The sequence below is a fragment of the Marmota flaviventris genome, chromosome 17 (genome assembly GCF_047511675.1).
Source record: "Marmota flaviventris isolate mMarFla1 chromosome 17, mMarFla1.hap1, whole genome shotgun sequence".
Classification (NCBI taxonomy): domain Eukaryota; kingdom Metazoa; phylum Chordata; class Mammalia; order Rodentia; family Sciuridae; genus Marmota; species Marmota flaviventris.
Window position 1 is genome coordinate 43,128,308 of NC_092514.1, and position 13,983 is coordinate 43,142,290.

Sequence of the window (13,983 nt, forward strand, 5' to 3'; positions counted from 1 at the left end):
TGACTAACAGAGTGATAAAAATAAAAATCAGGGGGCTGGAGATATAGATCAGTTGGTAAACTGCTTGCCTCACATGTACAAGGCCCTGGGTTGGATCCCTGGCACCACCAAAAATAAATAAATAAATAAAAATCTGATTATAAAATTGGACTCTTTACCACTGAGCCACATCCCGTCCCTTTTTATTTTGAGACAGGGTCTCTCTCTAAGTTGCAGAGGGCTGGTCTCACTAAATTGCAGAGATTGACCTCAAACTTGTGATCCTCCTACCTGAGTCTTCCAAGTTGCTGAAATTGCAGATATGTGCCACTGTGACCAGCTTTAATTTTTTTTTTTTTTGGGGGGGGGGGTAGTGGTGGTGGTGGGACAGTAGAAATTAGGTAACTGGGGATTAAACCTAGGGGCACTTAACCACTGAGCACATTCCCAGCCCTTTTATATATTTCTTTATTTAGTGACAAGGTCTTGCTGAGTTTCGTGGTGCCTCACTAAATTGCTGAGGCTGGCTATGAAGTTGCAATCCTCCTGCCTCAGCCTCTGGAGCCACTGAGGATTACAGACACGTGCCACTGTGCCCAGCTCAGCTTGTATTTTGATTCTAATTAATGTGAAGCTCACAGACACTCACTAAAAAACACATATATTTATTAGAAAACCTACTATGGGCCAAGAACTATGCTAGCTGCTGAGTTATGTCTTCAGAGACCTAATAATCTTGGGGAAAGAAGGCTGACATGAAAAAGTCTTGTCATATAATTATAAGTGTTAAGGGATAAAAATCAGTATGTAAGCTGAGACCTAGTAGAAAAGCAGTAATCAAAAAGATATACATTGTAGGGCTGGGGATGTGGCTCAAGCGGTAGCGCGCTCGCCTGGCATGCGTGCGGCCTGGGTTCAATCCTCAGCACCACATACAAATAAAGATGTTGTGTCTGCCAAAAACTAAAAAATTAAAAAAAGATATACATTGTAACAACAAATCCCACCATCATGTGCAACTATAATGCAGCAATTTTTTTTAAAAAGTGGAAGAAAAAGATTACACTACCCAATGGATTCCACAACATTAGCTTCCTTCACGTTCCTCAAACAATATCAACAAGCACACAAAAATCTTCAAAGTCTTTGCATTTAGCATTGCCTGCAATAGTCCTCCATCAGTTACATACCATACATTCTCCCACTTTATGTAGGACTTTGACTAAATGCTAGCCCTCAATAATATCTTCTTTGACCATACATATAAAATAGCACACACTTTTTTTCTACTTTTTGCCCTGCTTTGTTTTTCTTTGAAGTACTTGTCATTATCTATTATGTGATTCCTTAATTTTCTGTGTAATATCTGCCCCTTCCACTAAATTATGAGCTCAAAAAAAGCAGGGACTATGCTTGCTTTGTTCAATAGTGATTGTAGAACAGTACTGGGCACACAGAAGGTACTTAATAAATATATAATGAGAAAGACTGTTGAAAAAATAGACAACCAGCAGTTTTCTACTAATTAACATGTGCAAAGTAACTTTTATATTCCAACATAAGCATATACTTACAGGTTATAAGTTAAACAATATAGCTAAGAAATCTCCCTTTAAAAATGTCATCCTTAAAATAGCTTAAAGGTGCCAGGCACAGTGGTGCACGCTTGTAAACCCAGCACCTAAGGAGGCTGAGACAGAAAGATAGAGTTCAAAGCCAACCTCAGCAAAAGTTGAGGTGCTTAAGCCACTCAGTGAGACTCTGTCTCTAAATATAATACAAAATAGGGCAGGGGATGTGGCTCAGTGGTTGAGTGCTCCCTGAGTTCAATCCCCGATACCACCCAAACCCCAAAGTTTAAAGTCCAAATTTAAGAGTCTCAATTAGCTTCATGAGAAGTTGCCTTTAATGCTTTTTCCTAAGAAAAGTCATACAACAAAAACAAGCGTACGTTTCATTAGTATACATACCATTTCGTTTGGACCAGGGGTGTAAGCATGAACTTTTCACAAGTGCTTCATCAACTTTTCCTCCTGACATATTATCCATAAACTGACGCCCATGTTCCAATGCAAGGTAGCAGTCATTGCAACAGTCCCGTTCTTCAACTCGCACCCAATTGCTAATCACACCAATTTTGGGAAAAGGATCTTGGTCTGCCGCTCCAAAGGGTGAAAATAAATTAGTGCACTGATCTTGTAGCAATAATATCAACTCATCAGGAAACTTTTCAGATTCCTTTAGACCTCCATTAACATGTTCAGTGGAGGTGGCCCTGAGAGCTTCAAAACGTTTTTCTGCTTCTTTGCCACAGTCTGTGTTGCGTCCTATGATATCTAATTCATCTTCAAGAAATAATCCTGAATTGTTTCCAAATTTTCTGTTCATGACAGCACTAAAGCCGCAGGCACACCTATATTGTGCTTCCTGCGTTGGATCTGGAATGTAAACTCCAACATCGGCACCCTTGATATTCATGTTGCAGACACATATACAGCAACTATCAAAGTTACAGTCTTTAAACAAATTCATAACTGATTCTGAAAGGATGAGGTTTACATAAAGACTGTGTGCTTCAGGGATGGAAGGGACTGTTGCAGGTTCAACAGAATTAAGGGGTCTGCATGTGGATGGGGTGGAAGCTGGTGAATACAAGTCTGAATTTTCATATTTGACTGAACCTTGAGCACTAGCAGGTCCACCAGCTCCACGAGGAGTCCTTGGAGTCCTTGGAGTCCTTGGAGTCGGAAACCTAGGAGTGGATGGAGAAGGAAGAATTCCTGCTCCGCTGTTACTAGGAGGTGCACTGCTAGGAGGCATCCCAAAAGAAGTATGGGTTTGTGGTGTATAAGCAGGGCCATATTCTTGATCCATATTACTTCCATCACTACTGTCACCGGGGAAAAAGAGATAATCAAATATATAAATAAAGCAACACTTTTGTGATGTGAAATACAAATAAAAATAACTCAAATGTTTTCAAGTAACACTGAAAACTGTGATAGAACAATCAATGCAAAAGTATAATTAGGACTTATTTCTGATTAATATGTCCACTGGTGACTGTTGTGGACTAAGGACCAATTAACTAATTTCAAAACTAAGAATAAAATTCTTATTTAATAACTTATCTGTACCTAGAGACTCATATTTACTATCTAGAAGTTTCTTATATTTCATTCATATTATGATGCCTCTAAGAATAATAATTCCTGATTTCAGAGACGTTCATGTGTAAAAAGGACAATATGATTTTATGAGGCTACCAATTACAACACACTCCAAATTCAGAAACATTGATGTAGAAAATGTGGGAAATATGGCAAATGCAAAAATGAGAATGATTTTGAATTACAGGTCAAAATAAAGATGCTTTTGAAGTCAAATAAAGTATAATGGTCTTATGTTTTCAAATAGTTTATCCTCACCTATTACCATTATAATCAACCAGAAAACAATTTCTAGAACTTTTAAAAACCAATATTGTTTTGCCATAATACCAAATGCTTCCACACACACACAAAAAAAAATTAAACCTATAAGCATTCATATAATACGATAAGAACATAAGTCATACCCTTCTTTGATGAATGGCATTGCAGGCCCTGAAGAAAGCAATTCCAATTTTCCAACAGTCCAGCTCTGGCGGTAAATACATTCTTCTGGCAATTTGATAGCGGGTAGACATTGGCTTGGTAGAGTTTTTAGAGGTGCAAACATGGAACATCCCACTAGAACTTGACAATTTTCAGGCTTATAGACATAAGAAAAATCCTACAATATAAAGGTCATGGATTATTAAAGATCTTATCTTCCAAGAACCAAAAACCAAAACAAAACAACACCCCCCAAAAAAGTACCCCCCCACAATCTTTCCTTTTTTCCTATTCTTTTATCAAAAGAAAATGTAAATATCAGTTCTATTCTAAAATGCATTCTTAATACTGTTGCCACATATCAGTCCTCAGATCTGTTAGCTACAAAACAAGGATCACTATGAAAGGATTTTTTAATATAGTAACAAGAAATTCCATAAGAAAATATAGGGGGGCTGGGGTTGGGGCTCAGAGGTAGAGCACTCGCCTAGCATGTGTGAGGCACTGGGTTCAATCCTCAGCACCACATAAAAAGAAAGAAAATATAGGAAGTGAATTATTTTTTCTAGAAAAATAAAATACTTACTTTAATTTCAGAAGGTTTTGGGCTACAGAATCCTTCATCAACCTCAATTTTGAACTGTGCTCCTATACTAGAACTATTTCCTTCTAGGACAGTTCCTCCAGGTGTTGTATCCATACTACCATATTCTTTATTATTCATATTCATTGGGGAAAATCCCATAATATGCTGTTCCAAAGATGGTGGTGTAGGATACATCTTATGAAGATCTGCAGTGCCTATATTTAATAAAACACACATTTTAACATAAGACTAAAAAGAGGTGAATCTATGTATAAAATAAAGGGAACAGAAAACTTTACTGAGATTACAAGTTTGCAAGTCTATCTGGAGCACAGAATTGGGAAGCTTACTTATGCAAGATAATGGATCCAGATTTCCTGTCTTTGATTCTTTGCAGCTGGCTTTATCATCTGATCCATTCGATGACTTTTTAGATCCAGGCTATTTAAAAAAAGCACATATTTATCTGAAACCCAATGTGATTTCAAAGTAGTAAATATTCAGACTCAACTTAAAAAGTAAAGCCCATTCATCAAAAGTAGTATTTTGAATCCGTGACAGAGCCAAATACATACTAGATATAGTTTAAGGACACAACAGTTATTTCATAAGCCTCCCAATTAACTAAATTGCCAAGGCTGGCCTTGAACTTATGATCCTCCTGCCTCAGTCTCCCTAGTGCATGGGATCACAGGCATGTGCCACCACGTCCAGCCAGGAAATAAGTTTTAATATGCTGAACAAAGCATCCTCAGTATAACACCAATGTTCTTAGAGTTGACATGTGTTCTATTGTCTCCTATTAGACACTTTGTGATACATATGTAGACCGAGCTCTTGAGTACAATTTCTTTATGTCAGAGGAGTCACAGCAAAAAAGTGTACCAAGGTATTCCAGGATATAGTCATCTAGTGAACAGTGTCCTGACATATACTACCTTATTAGATACAGATTTAAGAGTTCGTGAATAGCTATATCTGCCTTTTATACATAAAAGCATAGCTATAAATAAACCTATATTAGCTGGGCATGGTAGTGCATGCCCATAATACCAGTGGCTCAGGAGGCTGAGGCAGGAGGATCACAAGTTCAAAGTCAGCCTCAGCAAAACTGAGGTGCTACGCAACTCAGTGAGACCCTGTCTCTAAATAAAATACAAAATAAGGTTAAGGATATAGCTTAATAATCAAGTTCCTGAGTTCAATCCCTGATACCCCAAAAACAAAAACCTATATTACACACAGCTAGGATGAACAGCATATATTGTAATTAATAACATGTTACGTAAGAAAAGAAAAACTAAATGTGCCATACTTTCCAAGATACGTTTACGCAGAGGCAAAATGATTCCTTTTTCTGAATGCAGCACCCAATTCATTAATTTCCAAGAGGTTTGACATTCTAGAAAATCTCATTTTAAGCTTTAATTTCTTTAAAATTAAATTTCATCTTCCTCTGCACATAGGTGTTAAAAGGATTAAATATTAATTTTGTCTTCCTCTCATTGTTATGCTATGTATCTGTCTTATAATAACAGAGTGGTGCCAAAAAAATTCGAAAGTGATCTTCCTTAATAAAGTGATAAGGCATAACTTTTATTGCTAATTATTTATATATTCTCTACATAAGTCAATTTCAGAGTTATTTCATAAACTAGAGATCAAACAATAGGAAAATTATTCTTCTTCCTAAGGACTGGAGAAAAAGAACACATAGCACAACTTACATCAAATTTCACCGTATATCCTTCAAACATCATAACAAAACAGTAAAAAGTCACCTCAAAGTTTATAAAACTATGTCAAGATGATTCAAACATGAGATTAAAATGAAAAAAAAAAATGATATTTTATTATAAAATATTTCCTACTGTTTTGACCTAAAACAGTATTCAAGCAACAAATCACTTCCAAAGAACTTATATAAAACCCAAGAAAACAAGCTTAATCCTAAACAATTAATAGGATACTCACTGTCAATTCATCTTCATCAGAATTGAAGAGATTATCAAGGTCGGTATAAGAGACAGCCAGATCTGAGTCATATATCAAACTGGTTGATGGAGGACGTGCATGACTAGTAGGGCGTGGAGCATCTACCCGTTTCAATCAGAAACATAAAAAATTCAACTACAACCAAGTATTATTCCATTTATTTAAACAAGATATTAAATTTGAGAGAAGACTATACAACAAAGAATTCTAAGTTCTTATTTAAAATTTTAAAAACATTTTTCATGAAGTTGTAAATGAACGGTGGAAATCTTCCCCAGGAAGCACTAAAGGCTATGTAATCTATGTAAGTATTCTACATGAATAATAAAAATAAAACCCTACAGGACAACAGAATTAAGCATACTTTTTTCAATTTGAAATGAATAAATTTTATTCTATGTAAATTTATTTCAACAGAGATGCTGTTAAAATGGGCAGTTGTTCACTGGATACAAAGTTAGTTATAATGGTCATGGTGGCAAATGCAGTAATCTCCACTACTTTGAAGGGTGAGGCAGGAAGATCATAAGTTCACTTAGCTAGAACCTGTCTCAAAATGAAAATAAGAACAGCTGGGGATGGAGATAAGTGGCAGAGTACTTGCATAGTATATGCAAGGTTCAGGATTAAATCTCCAGCATGGAATGGAGGAATGAAGGAAGTTAGTTATGCAAAATTAGTAAGTTTCATCAATTAGTTTATAACAAAATAAAAGAAAGAGCTCCCTTTAGGACCAATTCTTCAAAAAAGCAAAAAAAAAAAAAAAAAGATTAATAAGTTCTACATACCCATTATATAACACAATACCTAGAGATATAACAATTCAACACTAGATTCTAGGAGGACAGATCTCACGTTGTGTTCTTTTACTGTGTTTGTGAGTGATTACTAGATGTGAGAAAGGAGCTAGAGGGAGGACAGATGAAGGGTACCAAAACAGAGTTAGATAGAAAGAAAAACCTAGTATATATTTTATGAAGAAGTAGAAAAGAGGAGCTTGAAGGTTCCAAACATAATGAAATAATAACAAAAAGAAAACATTAACTGGGCTGGATTCGAGGCTCAGTGGTAATGCGCTTGCCTAGCACATGTCAGGTACTGGGTTTGAGCCTCAGCACCACATAAAAATAAAGATATCGTGTCTGTCTACAACTATTTAACAATAACAACAACAACAAAAAAAACCCCACTAATTACCCTGATTTGACTAATACATATGGTATATGTGTATCATGTGTATTAAAATACACTGTATCCCTCAGATATGTACAATTATTAAATATTAATTTTTTTAAAAAGCGCATACAGATTTTTTATTTTTTCAACTTCCTGACATGTAAAAAAAGCATAGTACAATAATTATGAATTCTGGTTCTTAAGTCAGACAGATTATTAAATCAAACCCCAGCTCTTCCACCAACAATGTTTCTTGGTATACTGACAATCTCTCTGTGCCTTCATGTAGCCCAGAATTTAATGTGATAGAATAAAAGTATACTGCTTTGCCCAGAAATAGGCACTTAAAATACTCAATAAATATTAGCTCTTAGATAAGCTAGGTTTCAGTGCTCCCCACCCGCAGTTGGGAGGGGACGACGACATATGATTAAAAAATATACAAAAGCAATAAAAATTAAATTCCCCTTATATTACCACATAAGAAAAACAACTTATAGTAATAATATATAACCTTCCAAATCATCTGTATGTCAATTAACTTGAAATAGCCTTCAATTTCAGAAAAATAAGTTGCTTTCCCAGTGCCTCAGTGTGTCAGTTCTAAATATTCACCATAGCAGTAGTTCTAAAATTTCAGACTATGTAAAAATCATCTTAGGGTACTTATTAAAAACCAAGATTACAGGGGCTGGGGCTTGCCTACCATGTGCGAGGCACTGGGTTCAATCCTCAGCACCACATAAAAATAAATAAATAAAATAAAGGCATAAAAAAATGTCGTATCTGTTAGAATATTTAAAAACAAACAAACAAATCCAAGATTACAAAGCTCCACCTGAGATACTCTACAACGGGGTACATAGTTCACATTTTGAGAAATATACATCACAGGCACAGGGGATTCACAATTTCTGTATCCTAGAAAATACTTCAGGGGTGAGGGGAGCCAAAGAACTTATTTTTCGTGTGTGTGTGTGTGGGGGTGTATGTATGTATATATATATATATATTACGGAATGGTTAAATCAAATTATTTAATATATGCATTATCTCACTTTTTTTTTTTTTGTAGTATGGACATTTAAAATCTACTCTCGGCAATTTTCAAATACACAACAAGACTGTTACCAGTTTACAATGGTTCAGCTTATGATTTTTCAGTTTTATGTTGGTGCAAAAGCCATTTGCATTCAGTAGGAATGGTACTTCAAACTCTGAATCTGATCTTTTCCTGGAGTGACAGTATGTAGCATGATAACTCTTAAAATACTGAGAAGAGGCAGCAGTTCCCAGTCAGCCACATGATCATGAAGGTAAACAACTGATTCTCTATGGGCACTGTTTATTGGACACAGGTAGTAAAAATTTATAGGAGATATTCAACACTTTACAAGTTTTTGTTAGATGATTTTGCTCAAATCATCTAAGTATTCTTAGCACATATAAGGTAGACTAGGCTAAGTTATGATGTTAAGTAGGTTAGGTAAAATAGTACAGTTTTGACTTAAAATATTTCAACTTATAATGGTTTTAATTTAGGATGCCCACCATCATAATACAAGAAACCTATGTATGTTACCTGGAGACACCATGATATAACAGATCTCTTGTATTTATTTCTCCTAACTGAAATGTTATACCCCTTGGCCAACCTCTATCCCCCAGGCTCTGTTAACTTCCATTTAACTCTGACTTCATTTTGTGGCCCTAGAGATTGAACCCTAAGCCTCACACATGTTCATTGATTTTTATGAGTTGTACTTTAGATTCCACCTGTAAGTGAGATCATGCAGTATTTATCTTTCTGTGCCTGGCTTATTTCATCAAATATAATGTCCTCTAGTTTCATACATGTTGTCGCAAATAACATAATTTTTCTTTTTTAATCTTCATGCATACACCTGTTGATGGACACTAAGAATTATTCCATATCTTGCCTATTGTGTGTAATGCCACAACAAATAAAAGCATGCAGGTATCAGTATCAACACACTGGCTTCCTACCCTCTGAATATATGCTGAAGAGTGGGACTGATGTATCATAAGGCAGTTCTATGAAGAAAATTCCATACTTCATACTTATTAAATACCATAACAGCTCTAAAAATTTACATTTCCACAAATAATGTACAAGTGGTCCCTTTACTCCATGTCCTTGCCAAAACTTGCCATCTTCTATCTTTTTGATAAAACCCATTATAACAGGTATAAGGTGATATCTTATTACGGTTTTAATTTGCATTTTCCCAACAATCAGTAAAGTAGAATATTTTTCATAAATCTATTGTATTTTGTATAAATTCATTTGAGAAATGTCCTTTGCCCATTTTTAAATCAAGACATTTTCTTTCTATTGATTTGAGTTCCTTTATATATTGGATATTAACCCCTTATCAGATATGATTTGCAAATATAGTGTTTCCTCAGAATTATCTCCTCAGTCTGTTGACTGTTTGAATCATTATACAGAAGCTTTTTAGTCTGATGTAATCTCATTTGTCTATTTTTGCTTTTGTTGCCTGTACTTCTGGAATCAGATCCAAAAAAAAAAATCTTTGCCAAAACTAATCTCATGGAGTTTTCCCCCATGTTTTTTTCTAGTAGTTTTACATTATCAGGTCTTAGGTTTTATCAGGTCTTAGGTTTAAGTCTTTAATCCATTTTGAGTTGACTTTTATATATAACATAAGATTCTAATTTCATTCTTCTGCAAGAGGATATCCAGTTTTCCTAGTACTTACTGAAGAGACTTTCCCATTATGTATCTGAGGCATCTATGAATCAGTTGGATTTATTTCAAAACTTACTATTCACTTCTGCTGATCTAGGTACCTTTTTAAAATGCCTATACTTGCTGTTTTAATTACTATAGCTTTGTCATTGATTTTCAAATCAGGTAGTGTGATACCACTGGCTTTGATCTTTTTGCTCAAGATTGCCTTGCCTATTCAGATTATGTTGTGGTTCCATTCAAATTTTAGGATTGTTTCTTCTACTTCTGTGAAAATTGACACGGAAATTTTGATAGGGATGGCACTAAATCTTTAGATGGCGAAGAACCCAAATTGTTAACTCACCAAGTTACTTAAAACCATCAACCACTAAATTTACTTCATAAAAAGACCATCTGCTCCTTGCACACACAGACTTTCTTCTTATTCTTATTTCTTGTAACACAGAAACTGATCCTACTTATTCCAAATATTAAAGCAAAATTTTGTTTCAAAAAGCACATGCCGGAAAATATCTTCCTTTGCCCTTATCAAAAGTCAAGTAACTGGGGCTGGGGTTGTGGCTCAGCAATAGTGCACTTGCCTGGCATGTGTGAGGCACTGGGTTCGATTCTCAGCACCTTAGATAGATAGATAGACCGACAGACAGACAGATAGATAAAGGTCTATCAACAACTTAAAAAATATATATTAAAAAAAGTAATGGGAGGGCTATTGGTCAAATGTGCATGTACTAATATGTAAAAACAAATCATATCAGTATATACAACTATAATGCACCAATAACAAAATGTGGAGGGGAAAAAAGTTAAAAAAAAAAAAAAAGAACAGTTAAATGAATTCTGACTAAAGTTAATATTATACCTAACACTTACTAAGAAAGTAAATTTTAAGTCAGGTGAACTATAATCCCACCCACTCAGAAAGCTGAAGCAGGAAGATCATAAGTTTAATACCAGTCTCAGTACCTTTGAGGCCCTGTCACAAAATAAAAAAATAAAGAGGGGCTGGGATATGGCTCAGTGGTAAGCACCCTGGGTTCAATCCCCAGTACTGAAGGGAAAAAAAAATTGACAGATACATGTATATAGATACATACATACACACAAACACACACAGACACACACACACGTTAAGTGTTCTCATCACAGAACAGTAGTACTTATGTGAGGTGATGTATATTAAATTGCATGTGTTTTAAGTTTGATTTAGCAATTTCACAATATGTGTGTGTGTGTGTATCATAAATATTTACTTTTTACTTACTAATTAAGATAAATAATTTTTTTTAAACAAACTTGTTACACTGTGTCTCTATTCCATTCACAAGGAGTATAAGCCAGATAATTTTGAAGTGGAATCTTGATTACTTTATCCCCAATGCCTAGCACACATAACAGGTATTCAATAAATTGTTCAATTAAGGACCTTGGAAATAGCACTCTTAACACTTACGAAAGGTGGATGAAAAATATTTCAGAAAGTTTAATTGAAAAATTGAGTTTTTATATCTGAGGAACCTTAGGCAACATTCTTATCCAATCTACTAATTTCATGAGTAAGAACTATTTAAAGGAGAGGATAAAAAGTGTGTGTGGGGGGTGTTCTAACAATTCATAATGTAATTTTTGTCAACTCAACTTGCTCCTCCCAATAAAAGATAAATAATAAATTCATCCACACATCCTATAAAATATATAAATTTTGCAAGAAGAAACAGTAAAACTTCCAGCAGTATCAGAGATAAATTTGTAGAGACAACTCTGGATGCAATGATTTTTGAAAGGGAAATAAAAAGTTTTACCTTGCTTAATAGAGGGACTAAATAATGACATAGCATCTTCTTCATGTGATAAAACTGTAACAGTAGATGTTCCGTCTTCTACCTGCAAACAGTATTATATATTAGCCTAAAATGTTTTATTTACCAATAACAAAACCTACCAGTTTTTTGTCAAGTATTCTGATAAATGTTCTATGTACATTAACACTAATTTTTACCAACTTTTATAGTTAACAAATACATTGTATGCTTATGTTCAAATAAAAAGAGAAAAAATCTAAAGAGTCTGCCCCAGGAATCATGGCTGATAGTGGGAGCTGGAATTTTAATCTACATTTACAAAATTGTAGATTTGGCATTCTTTCTATTTCATAAAAAAGAACAACAGTTTAAGTATCATGCAAATAGTAGGGTTAAGTAAAACTAGTGAAATTAATTATTTGTACTAAACATATTATTGGGTCCTTTCCCCAGTTTTACAGCTTTCAATTCTCACATTTTGTATTTAAGGCAACTTTTTTTTAATCTAGTAGAGTGATCATAAGCTCAATTAATCCCCAAATGCTTAATTCTGAAATTTTTAATCAAAAAAATTTTTATGTCCTACATTTAATTAATGTTAAGTTTTTTACTTTTGGGGACACTATAAGTTAGTTCCTAAATCACATATTCAAAAACAACTTTTTAAAAAACTCAGTAATATATATTTTATCACTGAAAGCAGATAATTCACTTTTAACATATTCCTACTCAGTTTCAAAATAGTCTATACCATAATGCCCTGATTTTAGTTATGACAAAAATTAATATCTCTAGCTAGTCCAGAAACATCAGAAGTAAACAAAAAACATCTTTTGTCAGAGATCAGCCATAACGTGTACTATCCGCCTGATTTACTTATTTTTTTTAAAAAAGTAAGTGTACAATCAATTTTTCTAAAAGAAAAAAAGTGAGGGGGCCAGGATTGTGGCTCGGCAGTAGAGCGCTCACCTAGCATGTTCGAGGCTCTAGGTTCGATCCCTAGCACCACATAAAAATAAATAAATAAAATAAAAGTATTGTGTCTAACTACAACTAAATATATATATATTTTATAAAAAGAAGAAAAAAAGTGATAAGGTACATACTCAGCATGCTACTCTATGTTGTGCTACAAAATCATCAGTGAACCTTCAGTATACTGTGATTTCTCTTACCTTGTGTTTTTTCCCAGAGTCTCTCTCACTATTTTGTCTATCTTTTTTATCAGGAAAAAGGAATTCCTCATCTCCTTCAACAAATGCATATGGATCAATTTTAGGTTCTTGTTCTGCATCAGATGCTATTGCTGAAAGATACTGATTCTTCATTTGATATTGCTGAACTAATTCATCAGAAACTTTTAAACGTTTCTTACACTGCACCATTAATCTGCATGAAAAAAATAAAATCAGAAAATAATTATATTTACCAGAAAAGCATAAAAAGTTTCCAAACTTAAGCATCACGTGACTTAAAAAAATTAAACATTATCCAACCTGTAATCTCTGATTTTACAAATGAAAAAACTAATTATGCATCCTAAATTCAGCAGTAAAAAAATGGAACTAAAATCCAGGTCTCTTACATAGGGTCTTTCCTACCAAAATACATTATCCTTCAATAACTCATTCTATTCTCAAATCCTCAAGCACAATAACTAATCTAAATCCATTTACTGAAAGGGACTCTTAAATCTAAACTCTTCCAGGACAATGACTCTAAGTGTGGGCTTTATATAGTGAGACAGATACTTTGATTATACAATTTATACATTTAAACAGTGAAAATGATTAACCCTTTCTTACTGTCATGAATGGACATATTTTAAGTTTAAAATTTTGAGTTGTTTCATTTGTGTTCTGTGATGTTAGGGATCAAATCCCAGAAACTTGCTTAGGCAAGTGTTCTACCACTGAGCTATACCCCCAGTCAAAAATAAAATTTTTGAGGGCCTGATTGGGTGTTTCATCAAAGCAACATTATTACTGTATTATTATTCTTGACAAGATGAATTATAGGGTAAAGTGTCAGTGTTAAGCACTTCAGGTTTTTCTAAACACACTGGAAAATATAATAATTTTTATATTACCAGTCCTCTGGTTGAACTGGTGA

At 34.2% G+C, this 13,983-nt stretch overlaps 1 protein-coding gene across 2 annotated transcripts in view; it reads right to left on the reverse strand.

Moving 5' to 3' along the window:
• The window catches only part of Med13 (mediator complex subunit 13), a 90,486-nt gene that overhangs the window by 27,483 nt on the left and 49,020 nt on the right, over positions 1 to 13,983 (reverse strand). Inside the window, exons 10-16 of one of the 2 annotated variants that reach the window (XM_027950263.2) lie at positions 13,047 to 13,260; positions 11,872 to 11,953; positions 6,136 to 6,257; positions 4,512 to 4,602; positions 4,162 to 4,376; positions 3,557 to 3,753; positions 1,950 to 2,866 (exon numbers count right to left, since the gene is read on the reverse strand). In XM_027950263.2, the coding sequence (XP_027806064.1) occupies positions 1,950 to 2,866; positions 3,557 to 3,753; positions 4,162 to 4,376; positions 4,512 to 4,602; positions 6,136 to 6,257; positions 11,872 to 11,953; positions 13,047 to 13,260 (1,838 nt within the window). Of the gene's footprint in view, positions 1 to 1,949; positions 2,870 to 3,556; positions 3,754 to 4,161; positions 4,377 to 4,511; positions 4,603 to 6,135; positions 6,258 to 11,871; positions 11,954 to 13,046; positions 13,261 to 13,983 lie in introns of both variants that reach the window. The other variant, XM_027950262.2, reaches the window with a different exon arrangement.